We start from the raw sequence: 25,876 nt of genomic DNA on the forward strand, positions 1-25,876 counted from the left end.
TCGGCGTGATGCCGAAACGGTGCAGGCGATGTCTCGTGGGCAAAACTTGCCACTTGCGCTTCCACTCGAAGTCATGTACTTCGCGTGGTCGGTACTTATTTCTTTTTTGTTTGCACAGACCTAGGCTTTTGATCTGCTCCTTTTCTTCTTCGGACAACTGGTTTTCTGTTATTGCTTCGACAATTCGGGCGGGTGGGTCCTTGTCAATGTCGCAGTTCGGGGCTTCTTTTTCTATGATCTTTGTCGTAGTTGCCGCCATCCTGTAAATGTGTGAGGGCGCTTCCGCGCGCGGGCCAGTGTGTTTGTGGTTTTCCAGATAGTGCGTGATGGTGCTTGTCGAGTAGCTTATTAGATTCTTCCCAACGTAACTCGCGGCGTAATAAAGCATGCGGGTAATCTTGAGGGCCAGTATCTGGCTGGTCATTTGTACGTGTGGGAGGCCGAGGCCACCTTTGTCCTCGGGTAGTTGAAGGAGGTGTCGCTTGACTGGTGCCGGTTTCCCTTCCCATAGCAAATCGGTGATCACGGCGTTCAGTTGGCTCGCGGTTTTCCTAGGGATCACTGCTACCCTACTCGCGTAGAACGCAAACGCGCAAACGGTGGTCCTTGCTGCCAGCGCTTTTTCACATAACGTAAGGTTTAGGAGGCGAATGCGGTCAGCTGCTTGCTTTGCCCTCTCGAGGGCTCTCTGCCACGTGGCTGGTGCCACCCCTTCACTGGAGAAGTAGATTCCCGGTACTTTAACGATGGACACCACTTCGATGTTTCCTAAGGACCCTAGGGAAAGTTCTAAATAGCATCGCCTTGCTCTTTTCCGCATTTATCGCCGCTCCGGATGCCTGCGCGTATCTTGTGAACGTCACACTAAAGGCTTGGAGGCTGCTTTCATCCCGAACAAACGGGGAAATGTCGTCCGCGTATGCCAGCACTTTCACCTGCTCCTGGCCCGTCAGTTGGAAGCCCCGAATGCCTTCATGCGCAATAACACTTGTGATCACCGGCTCGCACGACATGACAAAAAAGGTTGGGCCCAATGGGCATCCTTGCCTTATGCCTCTGCTATACTTGAATGCCGGCGTTGCGACTGATAGCGGCGAACGGAGCGTCGGCCTTCGATCAACAACTGACAAGCGGCGAAGCGCGTCGGCATTTATACTCTTGCCGTCGAACGTTCTAGCGTCATCGCTGGCGGTGGCGTAGGTTCCAGAACAATCTGTACCGTTCGCACAGTGGGCGTGATCTTATCGAAATGATCTACTACAGTCCGGAACCTTCTCGAAAACTGCAGGCGCGGTTTGCGCTGAGAATCGTGTGGTGTTTTGGGACGATAACAAAAACTTGGGAAATGGAACGTGGCAATATCACTAATTAATATGACGAATAAAGAATTAGTTCGCAAAAGAACAAGAAGCAGAAATTCTGGGATTTTCAGTGGTGGCTTCTTCATTCCTCGCGGCCACTGCAAAGCCGGATTCGCAGCGCTGGCGGCCCTGTTCGAAACACAAGCCACCTGCCCTCCAACTCACACCACTCTTGCCTTGTTAACTTTTTTAGATTTCTTGTTTGTTTTTGTTTCTTGAACTGGCTACAAAGAACGCATGCCGCATTTATTCGAAGAAACTCTGGACTGTTTATGAACGCCCCCGCACGTCTACTCTCTCGCAGGGCACGGAAGTGGAGAGATCAAAATCAAACTGCACCACGAGACAAGGAGACGTAGACAGCATTAAAATTATTCGAACTAGTTGGTTCGTACTGAATGAAGGATAACTCACACGATAAGTTACGACGAAATGATGAAGTGCATACCACAAGTGCGCGCTCTGAGTGTCGCATGTGCTTCTTTTATTCGTCTTAACGTTTAGCCCCGTCAATCCTTTCTTCAACAAATATGATCCTCATATTTGAAAATCAGGAAGGGCCATTCGTGAAAACTGAATTTCTTCATATGCTTCACTGATTCAGCAGCGCACGCTTTGGTTTTCCGTCTGTGAGCTCTGCAGAACTGGACAGCGTGAGAGAGAGAAATAAACGTTAATTTCGAAACAGTGCTCCGAACGATGCCTCGGCATCACTCTGAACTCTTAGCACAACACATAGCATGCCTGACATCCCCTTCGTGCTATGACCAGTCAATTATGTTAGTAGTACGCTCTAATCATACCATGTAAATTTTGGTGTAAATCAAGTTATTGAGAGAGAAATGAATAAATGGGAGAGACAGGAAGGTTGACCTAGAATTACTGGTTTGCTACCCTGAACAGGGGTGGGGAAATAATGGTCGGAAAGAGATAGAGAAATATAAAATAAATTACGAAAAAAATACACATGCACACATGCACAGCATCACACTCGTTTGGAGAGGCTGGTTGAACCCAAGAAGCGCAGGAGCGCCTTCACGTGGTTTTCATCTGTGACATGAAGTCCTGTCGGTAGCGCAGGATTCTTCCGAAAGAGTCTGGTTGTCCGGTTCATCTAGTGCATTGCAGAGTGACTGTCTCTGCGAGCAGTATTGTGCGCATTCAGACAGAATATGCCAAGTCGTTTCGTCATCGCCGCAATGGTCACATGCAGCAGTGTTCTCCATGCCCCGCCACGATGGTCTAGTGGCTAAGGTACTCGGCTGCTAACCCGCAGGTCGCGGGATCAAATCCCGGCTGCGGCGGCTGATTTTTTGACGGAGGCGGAAACGTTGTAGGCCCGTGTGCTCAGATTTGGGTGCACGTTAAAGAACCCCAGGTGGTCGAAATTTCTGGAGCCCTCCACTACGGCGTCTCTCATAATTATATGGTGGTTTTGGGACGTTAAAGGGCCACTCACCAGGCCCCATACCGACTTTTAGTTAGACAGTGGAAATTGTTGTGTGTTCGATGAGGAACGTTTTGCCACAAACATTTTTCGAATCGGTTCATTATGAGCGCAGAAAACAGATTTTTTAAAGCAGCGCGAAACGAGGGTGAGAGGAGTTGAGCATAGAGAAAGAAGAAGACAAGAGCAGACACTCCGCGAAACCTGGCCTCAGGAAGTGCGTCACGACTACGTAACGAACTAGTGCTCTCACCAAACGTCAGAGGGCGCAAGCGCAAAAAAAACAGTTATAATCAATGCAACAGAATTGTTTTTACAAAATAATAATTATACGCCCAAATTTGGTATGTTCTTTGTACATAAAAACAATTTATTCAACACACCTTACGCGATTATTTTTCTTCAGCCGTACTGTCATAAACACCATCTACCCACTGACAAGCCCATGCATGACTGACAGCGAGAAGCTTTCGTCGCTTTCGTCAACGTCGGCTGCGTCGGCGTTTTCGTGCGTGAGATAACAGGTGAGGCACGTTTTCAAGCGAAGCTTGTTGAATGACATGTTGTTGGTCTTGTTGGGTCATTTTTTCAGAAAACGGTTACACTTGCGCGAATAAGACACCATGCAACAAACATAGAAAGATGCACACACACACGTTGCGCTTCGAGTGTGCGAGTTTGTTTCTTACGTGGCGTCTCATTCATGCAGTTGTAACCTTTTTCTGAAGCTTGTAAGGACTGGGAGGTTCGCTAAAAAGAAAGTTTGTGGCTCTATGCGGCGGCTAGACGGGAACATTGTGCAACGTATGCAGTATAGCAAAGGCGGCACGGCGTCAAGCCGAGGCGACGCGTGCTGCGTCTGCCACGGACGCGAGTGTCTGTGCGCTGAGCGTAGCTGGGCAGCTAGGTCATAGGCTCGGTGCAAAATATTGAGAAGCATTTGCTGGGCCTCGCATGCTTCACGACGCGTTTCCCGAAGGCTCGGAACACGAATATTTCATGGTGTGCCGGAGGCAAATCTGGACTAGCCAAGTGGCCATCATCTTCGTTTTTTCGCTAGCCTTGTGCCACTAGTGCAAGCTGCTCACAAATTTTTTTGACGCTTCCAATATAATTTTACCGCATAAATTTCAACTACAATTTTTCTTCCCATGGTACTGCTGATACTGTGTACGTACGAAGGTGTTCTAAAGTTCCCAGGCCGCGATAACATTGCATTACAAGGGATAGCAGCCTGGAAACTTCTGAAGATCTTTGTACGTGGTCTTGACGTATATATTTGCAAGTCAGAGTTTTATGGGTCAGAGATGTATCACTGGTTTTGTATTGTGCATCGATTAGCTAATCATTCAAAGGGGTTTGTTGGCACACTTATGACGTGCACATATCTTTTTCGTAATTTGACAGCCAAGCATCCACTTACTAACATTTTCAGACCGCGCTGACGCCATGCCGTCCGGCGGTCCAAGCTACGGCAGCTACTGCTGTGTATCGTGGTGCTTCAACAATGGCAGAACCCACAAGAAGACTGGGACGAGTTTCTTCCGCATACCACGGGACGGCAGGTGTGCTAAAGCTTTTGCATGGTTTGCATGTCTTTAGGCTTACTGTTCGTACTTGCTCAGTGAGGGTAACAATAAAAAATCACTATTCAAGCACTTCCCCTTTCAACTGATAGTTCATTGCCAATGCAGGATGAAAGCATGGATGCAGTATGCTGGACGCGATGATCTCCTTAGTAAGCCGGCCAGCCTATTGTACGCAACGTACAGGGTTTGTAGCGACCATTTTACTGCTCAAAGTTTCATGGACCCTGGGCACACAAGGCTTACAAGAATGGCTGTTCCCAGTGTGCAACCAGCTGCACCATGTAAGTGATTGACTGAAACTCAAATATGTGCAATAGCAGCCACTTGTATTGAATCAGTGGCGACAGTTAACCGTGAAGATCTTTGTAGCCGATGGAGAAGCCTCACTATAGAAGTAACACTTGGAAAGTCTTAAATTTTGTGAATTGTGGGCTATTACCTTCCTAACAGCAGCTTTACATTTCTGTCGTTTTTTGATGCTCTTGACCTGCGCAACTTGTTTTAAAAGACTTTAAAGGGCTATTTCACGTTATCTTCAAGCCTGAGTGCACATGTACGTATACCTTTCATCAGTGAAAGCTGCCACTGTTGATAATTCCAAAAATCACAAATTACTTGTTTCCTAGTTGGTGCCTTCTCTTTTCTTCCACGTTCGACCAATTTATGCGTTTGAAAGAGCTGTTCAAGTTTCCCCATGCTACAAGCTTTCTAACTTGTACCAACTACACATATATGCTGGTTCTCTCTAAGCCTCTTACTGATACATTGTCGTAATTTCATTTCTTCAGGACCTGCGGTAGAGGCTTCAAAAAGCGGCTCCCACACATTGAGGTGCCCCGATGAACAGGGTGCGTTCAGTGTCGCGATTTCTTTTTTTTACCGAAATTGACTGTTGACCAAACCTCTGCAGGTGGCAGCTCCTTTGTAGCTGGTGAAAGAATTTCCGCTGACTTCGTCTTGCCGGAGAAAACCTTAACCAGTCATTCAGCTGTCACAAAAGGAACTTGTGTGACCGGTAAGTTGTATGTTCACTTCAACACCAGAGTGGATTGATATAGAGACTTCCGCAGGCCGCTCGCAAGATTGTTCCGACAGCACTGTCCGAGGCACTGAACAAGCTTCACAAAACCCTCCAGAAGACGTCTCCGCCAACAGCTCCACGCCTGAGTGCCCTAGAGAAAATGGTGACTATGCTTTTATTGCAGCTGTTTTTAATGTGCTATTTTATGTTTAGGACATTCTGAGGAAACTATCCTCAAAAGGACACTACGTGTGCACTTACAAAATGTAAGGGTGGGCTCTCAGTGATCTTTATTTTTTTGTGCATTGTCAACATTGTGAATGGTTTGTTTTTAGGTAGTGGAATTGAAAACTTTGCACCACAGAAAGTTGTGCACCTTGGGTCTGAAAGAGCGAGGAAAGTGCTCGTATGGGATTAGTTGTTCTTCGCTTTTACATCCATTTTTTGTTTACTGCAGTGCGTCCCTGTGTGCCAGCGACAATGTCTCCATCAATGAAGTACAAGCACACCATTAAACATCTGCAAGCCAAAGTAGCAGCACAGCGGAAAACTATCAAAAGACTGCGGAGACAGCCTCACCAAGCACCGTCATCGACTTCAAAGGCCCTTGAAGTTATCCAACCGCACGTCACCGAGGAGGTATTTAAACTTCTTTCTGCACATGTTCGCTTGAGGCCCAAACGCAAGGGCAAGCGGTTTCCCGTGTGGTTCAAGAAATTCTCTCTTCACTTAAACTTCCGAGGTCCGCGAGCATACCGATTTCTGGCTCCATATTTTTCTTTGCCCTACCGGCGTTCATTAAGGAGGTGGCTAGCTAATGTAAAGATGACTCCAGGCAGAATTCCAGGAATCCTTTCTTCCATTGCAACAAATACTCAAGCTTGGAATGAACGGGACCGAGTGTGCGCTTTAGTTTTCGACGAAATAGCACTCAAAAAGAATTTGTACTATGATGCTGCAAGAGACGTTGTCCAGGGTTTTACAGATGATGGCACTCATCGCACTTCAGCCATCGCTGATCGAGCACTGGTTTTTCTTCTTGTTGGCGTTTCGAGAAAGTGGGTTCAACCGGTTGCTTTTACTATAGGGCACACATCAACACCATCATCTGTTATGCATAACTTGCTGGTGTCACTCATTTTGGAGCTTAGGAGCATTAATATTGCAGTGAAAGCAGTCATTTGTGACCAGGGCAGTTCAAATGTAGGTCTCGCTAACCAACTAAGAGTGACTGTAACAAAGCCTTTTTTGAAGTTAATGGTGAGCGGGTATATTACATTTTTGATGTTCCGCATTTAATTAAAACAACGCGCAATAATGTCCAAGCACACAAGTTATACATTGGGGATGACATCGTTAACTGGTCGCACATTGTAAGCCTTTACCAATCCTCACATGAGTTGCGGTTGTGATTGGCTCCAAAGTTGACTGAACGGCACGTTCATCAGAAACCTCTTTTCTAATATGAAGGTCAGCAGAGCAACTCAGGTCCTCAGTGCAGCAGTTTCGATTGCTATCACGGCATTGGTGTATGCGAAGGTGCTGCCTGCCTCGGCCTTCACTACAGCTCAATTTTGTGATCGAACGGACAGGATTTTCGATGCCTTGAACAGCTCGAGTAAAAAAAGAACTTCACAAAAGCTGCGGCATGCAATCATGAAAAATGATTCAGATCTGATTGACTTCCTCCGAGGCCAGCTTCCCTGGATTGCATCATGGCAGTTTGTTGGCAGACGTCAACCACAAACCATCGTAGGTTGGCAAATTACAATTCAGGCAATTTGTCAACTATGGGACGACCTCTCCGAAAATTACAATTTTGAATACCTGTTAACACGCAGGCTTCAACAGGATCCTCTGGAGAACATATTTGGCCACATTAGGCAAAAACAGGGTTGCAACACCAACCCCAATGTAGCACAATTTATTTGTGGCCTGAAGCACATCTGCATAAGAAAACTCTTCAAGCTGTCAGAATACGGAAATGTCGAGGATGATGAATGTGACCTCCTCCAGGAGCAGCTCTCACCATTCTCCCTCACCAGTGCGTCCCTTGTGGATAATGAGGAGTGTGCACAGCCACAGCCTGACGACTTTCCCGCTCTAGACGATCTCTCTGAACTTGCGACAAACGTTCACTCCCATACTATCGATGAGTCCGCTGCATATTATGTAGCTGGTTTTCTCATCAAACACTTCCTTCGGAATGCATGTGACGGTTGCAGTTGCCCACAGTTACTGAAAGACGACAGTGAGACGCTTAAGGGTACCCACCAGTATTTCACAATGCTCAAAGCATACCACGTCCCCAGCAAACTTTTTGGGAGTCTCACTGTGCCATCAGAAGCAGCTTTTGCATATGTACAACAACTTGAATCTCACTTTCTTGCCATAATTGAGGCCACTGCACATCACCTGAAAGTGTGCGATGTTTTGTATCACCATCTGTCAAGTGTTGGCGATTTTCATTTCTGCTCTGCTGGGTGTCGCGCGAAATTTCTGAAAATGTTTTGCCGGGTTCGTTTATGTTGGCATGGGCGTTTTGTGAACCGAAACTTAGATAGGGTTAGGTTTCAGTCTTCAATCTCAGGCATACAGCTTGACAAGTTCAAAGGTTAGCAATTAGCGGCGGGTTTACACTAAAGTATTCGAGTTGAGCCGAATCCTGCAATAGCTTTGTTATGTTATTACTTCGTTACAGGAGACTTCATTATGGTTTTCTATGCTTATATTCAGCTCAACTGGACTAGCCACTCCTTCGTTGCATAGATTGCTTAGGTTACCCGCTACGAGGAGTAGGGACACTGTGTATTCGCTCGAAGTGATTTGCATAACCTTAAAAAGAATGTTGGGTATCCTGTCTGTATTTTTGTAGCAAATGCGGGCGAACTGTACACTTTACTGTGGCTCGCTTGGTCACTGTGTATGCTTTATCTCTCCAGCTCAAGTAATATATCGATAACAAAACCGCTTGTTGAAATGTCTTCGAGCGGGTAAGGAACACAGTATGAAGTGGGCACGGTTCACGTTATCACGCTTTTCGTATTTTAGCTTCTCATCAACCTCCTCATCACGCCCATCAAAACTTTCAAAAGAATACTCAAACTTGTAGCGTTTGATGGGGCTGCGGACGCTGCCATTTTATTTTTATATAGCCTTTGAGTGATAACGTACGATGTAGAGCCTTTGTGAAAAATAATGAGCCAAAGTGGTTTCCTTCTGCTATTTATTAGCCCTGTAATACCGCTCTCGTAGCACCAATTAAGGTCCACAAATCTGGATAAGTGAGGACTACAATCTATTTTAGCTCGCAAGCGTCACAGCAACACCCAGACGCAAATCATTTGGGATCTTAAGTTTTTGATGAAGGCGACGCATAACAAAAGCCACAAAACCTGCCAGTGTTGTAGCATAAAGTTTGTCTTTCACCTAGTGAGCAAGCTGCAAAGCCCTACCTTTCTGAGGACAAGCAGGCATCAAGTCTGCTTTTTTTCATTTTGGACTAGCTGTTCTTAACCACAGCCAGCACACTGCACCTTTGCCTTTCTGCTATATTGTGTCGTGTGGTTTCTGTGTGCTCTTTTTTATATGCATTATTTCGGTTAACCCCAGGCGTGATTCGCGACTTCATTGCTGTGTACATGTCACTTCTTCCTTCTTCATCAGCATTGTGCGCTGTGTTTTTGCCATAGATCCTTACTTACCCACTGGCCCGGTGTGTCATACTTCACCAGCTTCTCGGCTTCTGCCAACTCTAGCGATGTGTGCGTTGTCTGTGTTCTCTCTGTATTTGTTACAATTTATTTGTAAGGCGAGATGCATTTGTTGTCTACCTTTGTCATATTGTGCTTTTTATATTCTCAGACTCTACCTTGCCTTTGAATAAAACATTACGGATACTCTGTCTCTTTGACTGATATATACATTGATAGTAGCTAACGTGGTTGCTTGGGCGAGTTGGTACGACATGATTCACATAAAAAACAGCGCCAATAACGAGAGACTAGAAAAAGAAGGAGACAGACAGCGGCACTGAACTTACAACAACATTTATTTGCCAGAACCGCACAATATATACTTGGTCAGTATCTAACAAAAAAAGAAAATACAAAACAAGCAAAACAGAATCCACCTAACAACCACATAGTCATCTTCACAACGCACCATGAGCAGCACGTGTGCTAACATGCCGAAGGAAATCTATTTCTTTTAATAATAGCGCAATCGAAGGCCTGCTGACACATGCACTGCCCAGCCTTTCTATTTCAGAAGCCTCATAAATTTCACGTATCAGAAAATACGAGCCCAGAAAATAATGCTCAGAACCGTACAAAGGATAAGGGACGTGGGAAACGAAACTTCGTCGTTATTCCCTATACCCACGGCGTCACCCACAATCTCAAAAAAGTAGCCAGCAGGTGCGACGTAGACCTGTTTTTTTCTGCCCCAGAAAAACTGGCTAGGTTGTGCAGAGCCGTGAATCCTGGTTCGAGGGGCGAGCGAGGCTGCAAAGTCAAGCATCGAAAGAAGTACGTTCCATGCATTGAAGGAGTGGTGTACTCACTACCCTTGTCTTGCGGCAAGTGGTACATCGGCCAAACAGGCAGGTGTTTAAATGAGCGGCTGAAAGAGCACGCTCACAACGTCTCCTCTACAGTTTCGGGCCATCTCGGCATTCATTGCCGAGACTGCGGCTGTGTCCCTGATTTTCAGCTTTGTACCGTCATTAGGCGGCATCGGGACCAGTTGATACGTGAAATTTATGAGGCTTCAGAAATAGAAAGGCTGGGCAGTGCATGTGTCAGCAGGCCTTCGATTGCGCTATCATTAAAAGAAATAGATTTCCTTCGGCATGTTAGCACACGTGCTGCTCATGGTGCGTTGTGAAGATGACTATGTGGTTGTTAGGTGGATTCTGTTTTGTTTGTTTTGTATTTTCTTTTTTTGTTAGATACTGACCAAGTATATATTGTGCGGTTCTGGCAAATAAATCTTGTTGTAAGTTCAGTGCCACTGTCTGTCTCCTTCTTTTTCTAGTCTCTCGTTATTGGCGCTGTTTTTTATGTGAATCATATACATTGATCACTCGTTCCAAAAGAAAAACACAAGCGCGAAGAATAAAACCGTAGTGAATTATCATTACCTGCATCTCTTTTTATTATAACTTAATCGAAATAAAAATTACGTCACGACCGATTCGCACGAACCACTGAACAAAACAAAACAGGGAATCGCTAAATCAAAACTACCTACAAAAACTATCCATTTTGGGCGATGAATAGTGGTCTGAAATCACGAACTTTCGTCATAGCCAAACGTCGGTGATGCAAAGTAATTCAAAATTTGCGCCAGTGAAACCGAAACAGGAAGCGCACGCCACTTGCTCTCACCAACCACTAGGTGTGCTAGGGTCGATTGGGCCGCTGGGGTCTACGGGAGTGCCCACTCGTAACCTTTATTTCTCTATGAGATGAGTTCGAAACCCTTGCCACTCCTCCGCGTAGCCTTCGCAAGCCGAACCTCTTCCCCATCCAAGAGGTAACGTGCGCATGACGTGCCCGAACAATCCCAGCCCCCGTGTATGCGAGCGGCGTTGCTTTGTTGACCAGCGGTATTTTGTGGTGTTCTGGCTGTTTCTGCGGGATCGTTTGGAAACGCTGACTTAGACGCGGTAGAGTAGATGAGCACAATGAGTGCGCGAACGCGTAGGAGCGTTCCACGGAGGTCGTCGGCTCAATGCGCTGACCGTGGGAACCCGAACGCATGTGAAACGCTGGCACATTATCCCCGCATCTCATCGCATTTCACGGGAAAAAAATGTAAGAAAAACGTGGACAATTTTTTATTGCGTCTCATTTTTTATTTCAAGTTTTACTCATCTCTTAAAGCAACAAATACATAAACTACGCACGTTGTGTTAAATAATTTTTGCCATATCACGTGGTATACTGTTGACAACGTCAGAGCAGAGTCGCCTACGTAGAGGACCAACGTGACCACAGTGCTGCGTACGTAGGACACATCACACGCCCACGTCATGCCCTCATTCTTTACGCGTGCGCAGGTAGAGGGGCGGGCGAGCAGCTTTCATCTTGAAATTTGACCCATTTCCGCGGCGCGTAGCGTTGCAAATTTTGGCAGACGTGATCATGAACGCCTCGTCTATGCATTACGCTTGTCAGCTCAATATTGTCAAACCTGGTGAGTGGCCCTTTAGGGTCACATATCAATCATCAATCAGCAGTGTCCTCCATTTCTATGCAGAACGCGAACGCATTGGTAAATGCGGCACCCAACCATTACCTGAATAGCACAGTAGCGTCTCGTCGGTGAAGACCTGGAGGAATTCGAAGACTGAGAGTTGGTTCTAAGGTACATAATCGTGCACGGGTAAAATGCGACTCGTTTCATTGCGGCGGGGTGCGCTTGCGAGCAGGCATGCGGAGTTTTCGTGTAGCGTCAGTTGTTTGCTTTCCGTACGGGCAGAACGGGCAGCTCGACCAGCCCGTTCATCGACAATTATTCCACAGTGACTTGAAAGCTCTTTGAAGGCTATTTCATGTCTTTTCTAAATTAAATGGTCAGTTTTTTCTGCAATCTCGATCACCAGTTGATCATACGGGCCAAGGCGTAAGCGTTATAGAAGGAATTGAAGAATGGCCTTAGGGTCACTGAAAATTGTTCATTTTTGTGACTTGTGACTGTTGATCTCTAATGAATTGCATTGTGGCACGAAGACCTGTGAGCTCCACTCCCGTTTATGTAGTATAGTAAGGTGAGACGTCTTGAATTCGCTTGTTATGGCTTTTATTGGAATAATAAGAGATGCCGTTGAAGTATTCATTATAACGGAGCCGTCGGTGTATACGTCTATAAAGCCTAGGTACGTCTCGTATAACAAGAGCAGAGCAAGCAGCATAAGAGCAGGTGACGACATATCTGGTTTTTTTTGGGTGCCAGGTATAGTTAGCCATTTGTTAGCCTGAGTCAGGCACCCAGGAAGAGTTGAAGGCCGGGCGGCGGGTGTGAAGCATGTTGGCAAAGCGCCGCGATACGTGGCTACCGTTCGGCAAAAGGACGAACGTGGTCTGTCTGCTGGCAAGGAGGCTAGGTGGTGGCAGGGTGTCCGAGCAATATGCCTTATATGTGATCTTAGTGTCTGAACGTGAAAATGTGTCGCAATGAGGAGGTCACCGGCGATTGCTATAAAATCCTTTGTCGACGCACTACGAGGCAAGCCTAGGCAAATCCAGAGTGCCTGAGCCTGAACACTGTAACGTTCGTAGGATCGTTTTGCTTGCATTGGTCAATGCCGGTAAGCTGTAACGCATGAAACTGAGAAAAGATACCCAATACAGCTGTAGCATTGCACTGGGGAACATTCCCTAAGTGATCCCTGCAAAGAACTTAAATATATCACAGATGTCTAATAACTGTTTTTACAAGTACGAAACATTGTCGCTTCATGAAAGATTCGTGTCAATTATGACGCTTAAAAACTTTTGCGATCGAACGTATGGTACAGTTTGACCATTGATGCTTATGGTGTACATATTCATAGGCTTGCGTGTAAAAGCTACGAAGACGCATTTCTCGGAAGAAATTTTCAAGTCTCGATTTCAGTGGTAACCTAATTTCCCAGTGGCAGCTTCTTCAATTCTTACTCGCAACTGTAGGCGTGTTACAGCCGATGCCCAAACGCAGTTATCTGCGTACATTGATAGTCTGACTGTGCTTGGCAGATGTTCAGTGAGAGCAATTAGCGTAAGAATAAACAGCGCAGGGCTGAGTGCGCCACCCTGGGGGACGCCATGGTGGCTGTTATGTGGAGAGGTTTGACCATCTTAACTGCTCAAAAACATTGAGTTGATATATATATATATATATATATATATATATATATATATATATATATATATATATATATATATATATATATATTCTGTATGCTCACAAAGAAGGATCGCATTGACAGATAACTACGTATCCAGCGACACATCCGACCACCTCCTACTACATTTTCGAGAGCGGTGAGGACTGCTCCATGCGTAACGTTGTCATACGCCCCTTTGACGCCTAGGAACAAGGATGTCCAAAGACACGGCCTTTCTCGTGTGTCTCATATCGCACGTTACATGAGTGACATGTCTTTCGTGTTATGACCAGCCATTAATGTTCACCACGTACCCACTCTTATTATACCCTGTCGAGTTTGGTACACATCAAGTTATTAAAACGGCTGTTAGGATTCGCTTACCAGGTCATGTATGTGATGGTGTAGATGACATTCGGGTCACTTTTTTCGCGAAATGACGAGTCATATACATCATCATATTTTCTCGTCATGTCGCGCTAACATTTGTGTCCATCAACTTATTCCTTTGACCGTTAAAACACTACGACCTACGGGGACATGTAGATTGATAGAAACTGACATTGCTTCGTAATGAAATGCTTTGCTTTTGTCGTTAGGCGCCTAATAATTGGTGTTTTCAATAATAAGTGTTATGAGTATTAACACTACATGCGCAAGCCCTATCGTCAGAAATGATAAACTCAGTCGAAGTACCGTGCATTTCACTGAAAGCGGTTCATCCCTATACATGCCAGGCAAAGCTAGGGAACGGGAGCGTTTGAACCACAATAGAGCCTTTATAGGAAGTGTTCCTACCCTGTACAGGAGGAGCTCATTTATGTACCTTATGGCTGCGCTTCGCAGGGCGCCGGCACACATGGTGGAGCCGTGAATCGAAGCTAATCAGTACCAGCGCCCACGCATTGCCATATTTCTTCCGATGCGCTGGTGCAACGTGCTTGCTTTTCTGCGAAGCACGCCAGCTATCAGCTCCCGAGCAGCGATTAGATGCACCACAGCAGCTACACAGAAAAGCGCGCTTCACTTATTGAAGCATGTTGAGAAACTTTCCGCTAAAACAAGGAGTCTTAAATACACGGTCCGCGCACCGCATACGGCGCATGGTCGTTAAACAATAGCAGCCCGCTGCTTTACGTGGAATAAAAAGTGTTTGACATTGCTAAGACGCACTCGAACAATTGAACAATTACTCTCCTGGCGATTAATAACGATTCATTCGGTAAGCTACAGTGACCGGGACTGGTCTTAAGCACTTTTTATATAGAAAGCAGCTTATGGGGAACCAGCGCTGTTGTTTCAGCGGACCTGAAGCGCCGCCCTGTTGACCACTGCCGGAAACATTCGGTCGTAAAAACGAATACTAACGTGAACCATGCCATTGTGCGCGATGATCGGACGAGGAAAACGAAGCTTTGATAATAGCGTATTTGATGTTATTCATGAACGCCACAACCACAAAAAGCATTTATTAACAGGAAAAGTAATCCAGAGCATGCACAGTTGACTCCCTCTGGCGCAAATTTTCACCAATTGATAGAAGTTGGTGCTGTCTAAAAAATCTCACGTCTTTCATTTAAAACATGCTTTCAAAAAGTTCAAGAAAGCACATGCAAAGTTTTTTTTGCATGGTGCCGTATATTACACATACCGTATTTAGTGGATTGTAACACGGCCACGATTGTAACGTGAGAGGTGACATTTCATTACGTCTAGAAAAAGAATAGAATTTCGAAGCTCAGTAAGTGAGAGTCCACTTTAGCAACAAAAATAAAAAAACATTGCTTCACACTGGAGTAAATACGGTATCATATTTGACTGTCAGGGGCACAGTTTCAGAACCGGTATACGACTATGATCGCTAGAAAAATGACAGCATATCCACGGGGTGAATTATGGGGAGTGGAACGAAGCTGGGTCCACATACCGCTGCCGCGCCACTTCGCCCTCCAGTTCTCGTACTCCGGGATCTTGTCGGCACCGCCGCACAGCTTCACGGCACGCCTCTGCCTCACCCGTCACTGTACAGCCGTATTTACCCCGCTGTGGAGACACCACAATGCAAAGCTTGCGGTGCACCTAACGCCGAGCTCTACCATATTATATGGGCCTGTCCCGCAGCTACTCACTCAATCAAACAGCACAAAGCCTACATTCACAATTACCACGGCCGAGCAGTGGGACGCGTTTCTGCTCAGCACGTGCCCGGAGGACCAGCTCTAGGCCGTTCGGCTGGCCCAAGATGCCGCCAGGATCCAAGGCCTGGCCGCAGCCTGAGGAAGGGGGTTACAGAGGGGCCGTCTCCCACCCACCCCCACCACTTTCGACCCCAGCAAAGACACTTCAAAAAAGTTTCTCCCACCTCTCTCACGCACGCTCGCAAATCGGGGTTCCGTCTTCGAGCGCCAGCCGCCGCTGCCACCTTGCGCGCACGCCGCTCTGCAGCTTTGTCCACCAGACGATCTTCTGTACCCTCGCGCGCACCAAAGTGGCTTTTATTTTACTACACCACGCCCCCTGGCGTACGGCGCCACCGACGAATACGTGATCGCCAACGTCTTCGTGTGTCTTCATTGCCATTTTTTCGTGCGCTCGCACATTGGGGTTTCATATTCGAGCGCGAGCTGCTGCCGCCCTGCGCGTATCATACTTTTTATCTGCCAACCGTGAATCATCCGCTGGCCGCATCCGTCCATCATCTGTCTGTCTGTTTTACACACGGATGGACAAATGGACACATGGACGGACGGACGCATGGGTGGACGCACAAGAGCACGGACGGACACTGGACGAATGTACAGATGGACGAACGGACGCACGGACGAACGCATGGTTAAACGCAGGAACTGACGTGTGGAGGGAAGGACGCACAGATGAACGCACGGATGGACGAACGAGCGGACGGACGGACGCATGGATGGACGGAAGCAAGAACGGACGGACGGATGGACGGAAGCGCGGACGGACTGACGGACGCTTCACCCCCTCATCATCATTCACTTCATGGATATGCTGTGATACATATCATTTCAAGTAACGTCCTCAAGTACCGTACCACTCGCATTTTTCAGCGTATATGCATTTCGTTATATACACAAGCACCACCCTCTACAGCTTGTACAAGAACTGACGAGACGTGCATGGCTGCATACGATTACGACGGGACGCTCAGCCCACGCCCTGAAGGAACTTCGCTCCTAAAAGCGTGATTAACGTATGTTGCATAATACCACACAGCATACATGCCAACCACGGAACCACGACAAAGTCAATTACCACCAGGTTGTTCAGAGGCATTTCTTTTTTTTTTTGAAGTGTCAGGATTAGATGACGGCCAACCGCAAGCATGCGAATGGCCTGCAGGTAGCGGCGAGTCGACTTCGTCAAAGCACGACTGCAGCGACGTGATAACATTTCCGCTCCACTGATCTCCGCTTTACACTGGCCTATCATGCGAAGGTTGCCTAATACATTCATTTTACGATTCGAATGGGAATAAGAGCTGTAACTTGGTGCGGGTAAAATAAAAGCACTGCTTGCTATTTCAGTTTTTCAGTTTCAATTTCAGTTTTATTGAGCATTTTTTTCACAGAGTTGCGAAAAAGAAAACGCAAGGATAAGAGCAAAACGCTGCTATGTTAGCAGCATGACGAGGCTCCTACCCCTTGAACTAACAAAGTGTTGTTTGTGTGGCCTCGCTGTCATTTTTTTTCTTATTGTTACACGACATCGGCTACGAAAGATCATCATAGACGACGAAGACGATGAAAGCGACCGTGCTCATGTTGTTGTTGCTGCTGTTCTTCCATCTTGGCTGCAGCTGCCTCTGACAGTCCCTGTATATTTGGTAAATATATTTATTTCATTCATTCTCTCACCCCCGTGACATTTGGTGGTGGTGCGGGGTACAACACGATATAACGGAGCTCCGCAGTGGCCGACGCTTGGATTTTTCCACCATGGCAAACCAGGGACCAGCTCCCACCGAGGCGACTACAACAACAACTGTTGTCCTTCCACAGCTAAAAGATCCTGGCACGTTCTGTGGCACGGATGATGTCAACAACGAAGAATGGTTGCCATTGTACGAACGTACAAGTAAGAATTACCACTGCGATGAAACTCTTATGTTAGCAATATCCTGTTCTACTTGAAAGGAACAGCAAAAGTGCGGTTCGAGAACCACGAAGATGAAATTGGAAGCTGGGATGCGTGCAAAGAAAAGATGCGTGCCCTTTTCGGCAAGTCTGTGGGTAGAAAGGCAGCCGCCAAGAAGGAGTTGGTATCTCGTGCGCAAACGTCATCAGAGTCCTACGTGACTAACATACAGGACATGCTTGCCCTTCGCCGAAAAGCGGACAACGGTATGGAAGAAACCGAAAAAGTAGCTCACATATTGAAAGGCATTGAAGATAATGCATTCAACCTTCTCAAATGCAAGGACTGCAACACCGTCGATGCCATCATCAAAGAGTGCCAGCGTTTTGAGGCCGCAAAAAGTCGACGTATCGCCCATAATTTCACTCGACTACTAAACACAGCAGCAACCTGGTCATGCGAAGACAGGCCTGCGCTACAGACGCCATTAACTGCACAGCATGTGAACAAGATCATCAGACGTGAACTTGAAGCTCTGTCTCCTGCGTCCACGTGCTCCCATTCCTGTGACTCTAGCGTTCAGATGGTGCGACTGGTACATGCCATTATGCGACAAGAGCTTTCCAATGCTGGACTGGCCTCCGAGTGCACTACAGCTCCCTCTCAGCCGATCAACCGTCGTCGATCCCCTGTTTCGTATGCCCAAAGCAAAAACCTTCCGGCGTGCCCTCTCAATCCAGCTGAGTGGACGACTGCTGACGATCACCCGTTTGTTTCAACTGCCACCGTATCGGGCACGTGGCCCACCAATGTAAAACTCGGTGGTATTGGCATCAGGCATCCTAAGGGTACCCCCATCGGCCAGAGAGGGAGCACGGACGCTTTCAAACTTACCGGGAGTCACCTCAGGCCACCAGTGAAGACGTTCTTCCTTCTATGCCGCCATATCGTCGTCGCTCTCCATCTCCGCATGCTCACCAGTCACGTTCACCGCTCTCCCGTCGCCCATCGTCTCGCTCGCCCCGATTTCGCCGACCAACATCGCCGACTGACCACCTACCGCGGAAAAACTAGACGATGCAGCTCCCGGAGGTGATGCTGCATTGACCACTTGCCCGCCAAATCCTATGACCATGCTGCCGACTCGACGCAACCTTATTGACGTTGAAGTAGATGACACACCCGTTGTTAGACTTGTAGACACGGGGGCTCACATATTAGTGAAGAATTCAGAACTTCGCTGCCGCCTTAGGAAAGCTTTAACGCCACCCACGGTGCCACTCATCCAGGTCGCCGACGGCGGCACGTTTCCCGTGCTTGGAATGTGCTCCGCGCGTATAAGTGAGGCTGATCGCTCCATGACAGTGCTATTTGCTGTGCTCGAGAAATGTTTTCATTAACTTATCCTCGGCATGGACTTTTTATCCGCCCACTCTGCCCTTATTGATTGTGGAACTGGCATGCTTCAGCTTGATTTACCGTGTTCCCATGACGACAAAACACCAGCTCAACCCCGTCTGTGTTCTGCAGATCACGTTCGCCTAGCACCTCCAGCCATTACTTACGTGAACCTGAGATCTGTCCCTCCTGTTCCCAATGGTGACTACATGTTGACACCTATTGCTGACGTTCTCCTGGCCAAAAATGTTGCCGTGCCTCACAATTTTTTGACAGTCACGGGAAATACAGCATCTCTTCCGATCCTAAACTTCAGCTGGTGCGCTCAAGTTATCCCAGATGGTATGACTTTGGCAAAAGTTTTTTCTATATATGCTGCCATTTCGGCGTTCGTTGCCGAATCTTCTTCGTCCTCAGCTCCATTTTCATCCTCGAAGAGCGCATTGGATGCCACCATCGACAAGATGATTGCTCCGGACCTTCTTCTAGCACAGACAACTGACATCCGGCACCTGCTGAAATCCTACCGTGACATCTTTGATTTTGATGACCGCCCTTTGGGACAGACATCCTTTGTAACTCATAGGATTAACACTAGAGACGCCAGCCCCATCCGACGACGTTCTTGTCATGTGTCTAATGCTGAGCGACCAGTTATCCAACACGAAGTTGAAGAAATGCTCACAAAAGATGTCATCGAACCTTCCTGCAGTCCATGGGCATCGCCGGTCGTGCTAGTCAAGAAGAATGGCAGCTGGCGCTTCTGCGTAGACTACCGTCACTTAAAGTAACACGTAAGGACGTATATCCACTGCCGCGGAATGACGATGCTCTCGACTACGTACCTGGGTCTTCCTACTTTTCATCTATCGACTTGCGATCAGGACACTGAAAGATTTCTGTCGATCATCGAGACCGTGAGGAAACCGCATTCATCACACCGGATGGACTTTTCCACTGCAAGGTTATGCCATTCGGGTTGTGTAATGCGCCAGCTACATTTGAAAGGACGAAGGACTCTCTCCTGCGTGGATACAAATGGACCACGTGCCTGTGCTATCTCGATGACGTCATCGTATTTTCACCTACATGCGAAAGCCACCTTAGCCGCCTAACGGCTGTTCTTGAGGTTTTCCGGAAAGCAGGACTTCAGCTCAACTCTTCCAAATGTCGCTTCGGCTGTCGAGAAATCACTGTGGTGGGCCATCTTGTCAGTGCTCGAGGCGTGCAACCTGATCCTGACAAAATTCAAGTTGTCAAAGATTTTCCCATACCACCTTCCGCAAAAGATGTACGGAGTTTTATCGGCCTTTGTTCTTGCTTTCAATATTTCGTGAAGAATTTCGCTGACATTGCCCGACCACTTACGGAGCTACTGAAGAAGGACATGCTTTTTTATTGGGGTACTGACCAAGCAACTGCCTTCAGCACCCTTACAACATTTCTTACTTGCCCACCCATCTTGGCCCATTTCGACCCGTCAGCCCATACTGAATTTCGTACCGATGCCACCGGACATGGAATTGGTGCTGTTCTCGCCCAGCGGCAACGAAGACAGGATCGCATCATTGCTTATGCCAGTCGCCTCCTTTCTCCTTCGGAGAGCAAGTTTTCCAGTACAGAGCGTGAGTGCTTGGCACCAGTTTGGGCAGTCGGAAAATTTCAACCGTACTTGTTGGGCTACACCTTTTCGGTAATTACAGATCACCATGCCTTGTGCTGACCATCGTCCCTTCAAGGTCCAACAGAACGACTTGGCCGTCGGGCCTTGAAACTACAAGAATACAGCTTCGACGTGGCATACAAACTTGGCCTAATGCACCAGGATGCCGACTGTCTATCCCGTCACCCCGTAGACCCACCTGACCTTTCAGCACAAGATTCTGACCCTTGTGTCTTCGCCATGTCGGCTTTCACCGACATACGCAGGGAACAGCTCAGCGATGTCCACTTGCGGTCTATCATGCAGAGTCTCCGCTTGCCCCACGTAGACCCGTCGCTACACTTATTCGTTCTACGCGATGGCATTCTTTACCGACGCAACACCAGCGCTGAAGGACCGGAGCTACTACTCGTAGTTCCTGCGACTTTCCGTTCCGCTGTACTTGAACAGCTTCACGACGTCCCAACCACGGGACATCTCGGGGTCACGCGCACGTACGATCACGTGCGGCGTAGACTCTTCTGGCCAGGCCTGTGCCGTTCTGTGCGCCGATACGTTGCTGCATGTGAGTCCTGCCAGCGCTCCAAACACTCCACCTTGTCACCAGCTGGTCCACTTCAACCAATAGACATACCCACCGTTTCCTTCTACCGCGTCGGTCTTGATCTCGTTGGACCATTTCCTACTTTTCTCACTGGAAACAAGTGGATGACCATAGCCACTGATTACGCCACAAGATACGCTATCACACAAGCGCTACCGACAAGCTGTGCCACTGACGTCGCGGACTTCCTGTTTGATGACATAATACTTCACCATGGCGCTCCTCGACAGCTGCTGCCTGATCGTGGTCGCTCATTTCTTTCAAAAGTAGTAAGCGACATCCTTCGCTCGTGTTCGACGCGTCACAATCTCACTATGGCCTATCACCCACAAACAAATGGCCTTACCGAGCGCCTAAATCGAACATTGACAACAATGCTCTCCACGTACGTTTCCAAAGATCACCTTGATTGAGATAGTACTTTGCCTTATGTGACATTCGCGTACAATTCGTCAAGCCACGACACCGCTGGCTTCTTCCCCTTCTATTTATTGTTCGGCCGCCATCCAGCGTTACCCTTCGAGACTCTTCTCTCTTCAACTACGCAAACGGTTACAGAGTACGCCCGGGATGCCACTGCTCGGGTTCAAGTGGCCCGCCAAATCGCACGGGAACGTCTTCTTGGCTCGCAGCTCTCTCAGAAGGCCCGCTACGATAGCCATCACAGAGTAGTTTCCTACTCTCCAGGTTCATTGGTCCTCCTCAGGACACCATGCCGCCACGTTGGCCTCTCTTCGAAACTCCTGTCTCGCTACTCAAGGCCTTGCAAGGTTTTACGCCGGCTTACCGATGTCACATACGAGATTGCTCCGTTGGGCAGTCAGTCATCGTCGTCCACACCCGCTACTTACGTCGTCCACGTGACCCGCCTCAAACCGTACATATCCGCATATGATCCTACTCTCCATTAGGCGCCGAGACGGCGCTGCCAGCAGCGGGGGGTTATATGTTACACGACATCGGCAACGAAAGAGCATCATAGACGACGAAGACGATGAAAGCGACCGTGCTCGTGTTGTTGTTGCTGCTGTTCTTCCAACTCTGCTGCAGGTGCCTCTGACTCTCCCTGTATATTTTGTAAATATATTATGAAGTCTTGGTTTGGACCACAGTATTTATTTCATTCATTCTCTCACCCCCGTGACAATATTTTACGTTGGAATATCAACAGATCACAAAAACATTTGTTCCATATTGTGAACTGCACGTTGCCCACAGGCCAGCTACAATGACGGCTCGTGAATAGTACTTGCGAACTTAGCAAACTCATCTATATTCACAACTGAAAAATTTCGCTCATTCCTCATTAAAAAAGTAAAAGTTCGAGGCTCACTCTACAAAATAAAAAGAAACGAATGAATGGATGTATCCAGCTGTGCCCTTTAGATAGGGTGGTGGCTCATGCCACATAGCCATAAAGTTAAGTACTATCACTAGCGACGCCCCCCCCCCCCCCCCCCTATAAATCAAACTGCGGGGTCTTGTAGCCAAATATTTCATACTTTTGTACTGAACCACTTGCTACGCAAATGCATCTGCAGTTTTAACAGACTATTCGTCCGAACGGCTTTTTGGCAGTGGCCACCCATAACGTTCCTCGCGCTTTTATGAAACATTAATCTATGCAAATTAGTTACTGTTTCAAATTATGTCAATCAGGCTGCGAACGCAAGCTTTTCTCTTCTTTGTGTATATGAGATTTTTTAAAATACACTGTGAATGGTCTTCAGTGACATTTTGAATGCGTTCAGCTAGGGAAGGTCACTTCTTGACGAGCCCGAAAAGGAGAAAGAAGTCGATGTCGTTGTTCAAGATGAGGAACATAAATGGGTGGTCGACGACGAACTTGCGTCGCTCGCAGTTTCTGGCGTCTGGACCTGTGCTGTTGTCGGTGCCCGTCGCCATCTGCTGCTGTTCAGAGCCCGACGCTGCGGAAGCGGTCGAGGAGGTTGACGCTTCGGTAGCTGCCGCATTCTGTTCGCGTGGTTTTCCGCCTCGCTCGCTAGCGGTGAAGCAGGCCGCGTGTCGCGCCAGCGTCACCCGCACCCTTTTGTCCAAGCTGAGGCCGGACAGGTCGGCGCGATCCGTAAAGACGTCCTCCACGCCCAGTGCGGGAAGAACGTTCTTTAGGTCAGTCACCTGCACGCCCGTCCAAGCTAAGTCATTGGCATGATGGAGATTTATAGAACTTTAGTCTCTGGGACTTCAAACCGCTTACATATGGAAGCTTTTACTTTCATTTGCGCTTCCAGCTGCATCACACCGCAATACACATGAACAGAGGAGGCTTGCGTACTAAAGTAAGGGCACGTCACTAATATTCCCGATAATGTAGTTTATTTCGTGCCTGTGACAACTATCTGCCGGGTCACCGCGTATGTGCGTTCTTATATGTTCTCCATGTGTTACCTGCGCTTTAGTATATCCTTTATAATACGAAAGTTCTACATATTACCCAGACGTCGTTCAAGGTACAATAAAAGAATATACCGGACTATTCCGCACTTCAATATTGCCACGTTCTTTTTTACCCCGTGACAATATGCTGCCCCTGAGTGTACTGCGCACTCGTACTAAAGATATGTTGAAAAAGATTCTCTGGCAAATGATTTATATATTGTCCTAATCATAATGGGGGTTTTCTTTTCTGTGCCATTTTATTTATTCTTTTGTATTTTTGTAGTATTAACAAGCGTATAGCTTCAACAACTGCTGTTCTTTACTGCTGCCGGGAACTGGCGCTGAAGCCCTATGTGGCTATGGCAGGCTTGATGCATGTAAGTTTGTGAAATGAGCATTTAAAAATTTATTATTATTGTTATTATATTATTATTATTATTAACATTATTATTATTATTTTATTATTATTATTATTATTATTATTATTATTATTATTATTATTATTATTATTATTATTATTATTATTATTATTATTATTATTATTATTATTATTATTATTATTATTATTATTATTATTATTATTATTATTATTATTATAAATGACGCTAAGGAGAGTACAACGAACGCAAGCAGCTTGGGAATGGTTGAACTATTTAGAAAGTTGACAGCCTGCAGCTTCTGCTGAAAACGGCGTGGAAGACGAGGAGGGACGTATTCATCATGGGGGGGGGGGGCGGTGCGAGATCAGTGTTAAAATTAAAAAAAGGTCAGTGGCGGGTTCGCCACTGGGATGGCAGCTCATCCTTTTCTCGGCATTTTGGTGCTGTGCAATCCAGGAGAAAGGTCTTCGAAGATGAGACAGAGATCAACAATGCCGACCGCCCTCGTAGCCTCGATGACATTTGTGAAGCTGTCGTAAGTAAAGCTGACGTGCGAAGCCTAATCCTGCCAATGATCTAGGCCGTGGAGCATGACATCTCGACGATGCCCGGATCTTCGTTGCGCGATCTTCCTGCGATGGGGGCCATGCTGACTCCGACGTGGCCTCGCGACGAGGCCCGCCAGTGATTTCTCACGTTTCCGACACTGAACTGCATCATAAAGGCTTTCTTCGAAATGCGGAGTGAGAAACGTAAGGTCGTAACCCAAGCCCTCGCAAGCATCGAAGGTCTTGTGCATATAAATCGCCCACGAATAAGCGAGTTGAAGAATTTTCACTAAAGTTTCACTAACGAATGGAGACTTCTCACAGTAATTTACAACGAGGTGCACTTCCCGTTCATCATTTGAAAGCGGAAATGGGATAAATCCGACGTTTATTAGTGCCATATTAGCCTAGCAAGGGCGCGTGCAGAGCATAAGATCAAAGATGCATGGCAGGTCCCCATTGAAACATTAAAACAATGTATGAGAAGAAAAGCCGAAAGGAAAATGCTCTCTCTGTTTGCGTCACCCCCATGTAGCCGTTACGTACCGAATAGTAATCTTGCCGCACAGAAGCTAGATGAGTCGACCTCACTACAAATCGAGAAACATACTGAACACAATAAAAAATTTAAACCTATGAACAACTGAACCTTCAAAGCGCCTCTTCGACGCCGTTAGAGAACTCGTCGACGTGCGGTACGAAGGAAGCTAACGAGAGAACGGCCACAAAAGAGGTGTATGGGGCGGGTTCAAAAAAAAGTGCACACACGAAAAACAGAGAACTTTCGACTACCTAATGGATATTCCACCAGATTCCAAGGCTGTCTGCATGCCGATTCATACAGATTCTTGTGTTGTACAGTACTCACCAGCGGGCGTACAAGTGCCTGCCAGGACCAAAACAAGTGCAGCTACAAATGCGAAAGGAACCAAAAGGAAGACTTCGACGACGCAGTATCAACCTTCTTCTACTGGTGAAAGCTTCTGCTCTTCGAGAAAGCCGCAGAAGTCCATATTCAAGGAAATCTGTAGGCCACAGTTCATTTAGCTAAGTTGCGAAATGGCAACACAGCGTCAAAGCAGCGAATGGGACAAAACAAGACAAAGGTGGAGGCGGCAGGATGATGCTTACAAGGTAAGTGCAGCAAGGAAGAGAAAGTCCCAAAAAAGGTTCTTCGGAAATAGCTACACGAGATCCTTCTGGAAGAGCCTTGTCTGTGAGTTTTAATGTTAATGATACTTGCTCAGCGACAATGCAGGCTTACCAAGGTCAACGTGTTCAAACGCACGCACGTTGCACAAGTGTCGATAACATCACTGGAAGATGAAAAGAAAAGCAGGATGAGACCCGGATGAGACCACCAGGAACTTTTACTAATACTGATGAACACTGTGTACTGAGACCCAGTGGGCGCGTTTAGTTTTTTGTCATCGTCAGCAGCGACTGTGGGTGTATATATATATATATATATATATATATATATATATATATATA

At 47.0% G+C, this 25,876-nt stretch overlaps 2 protein-coding genes across 3 annotated transcripts in view; one reads left to right on the forward strand and one right to left on the reverse strand.

The window, feature by feature from the left end:
• Positions 1 to 25,876, reverse strand: part of LOC119174152 (iris-like) — a 155,928-nt gene that overhangs the window by 103,553 nt on the left and 26,499 nt on the right. The gene's annotated exons all lie outside the window — the stretch shown is intronic.
• The window catches only part of LOC142817999 (uncharacterized), a 46,241-nt gene continuing 23,597 nt past the window's right edge, over positions 3,233 to 25,876 (forward strand). Inside the window, exons 1-6 of the mRNA XM_075896145.1 lie at positions 3,233 to 3,332; positions 4,244 to 4,373; positions 4,503 to 4,678; positions 5,186 to 5,245; positions 5,308 to 5,581; positions 5,876 to 6,057. Coding sequence (XP_075752260.1) covers positions 5,422 to 5,581; positions 5,876 to 6,057 — 342 coding nt within the window. The 5' untranslated portion in view covers positions 3,233 to 3,332; positions 4,244 to 4,373; positions 4,503 to 4,678; positions 5,186 to 5,245; positions 5,308 to 5,421. The remainder of the gene's footprint in view (positions 3,333 to 4,243; positions 4,374 to 4,502; positions 4,679 to 5,185; positions 5,246 to 5,307; positions 5,582 to 5,875; positions 6,058 to 25,876) is intronic.

Source organism: Rhipicephalus microplus, chromosome 5 (assembly GCF_043290135.1).
Source record: "Rhipicephalus microplus isolate Deutch F79 chromosome 5, USDA_Rmic, whole genome shotgun sequence".
Taxonomy (NCBI): domain Eukaryota; kingdom Metazoa; phylum Arthropoda; class Arachnida; order Ixodida; family Ixodidae; genus Rhipicephalus; species Rhipicephalus microplus.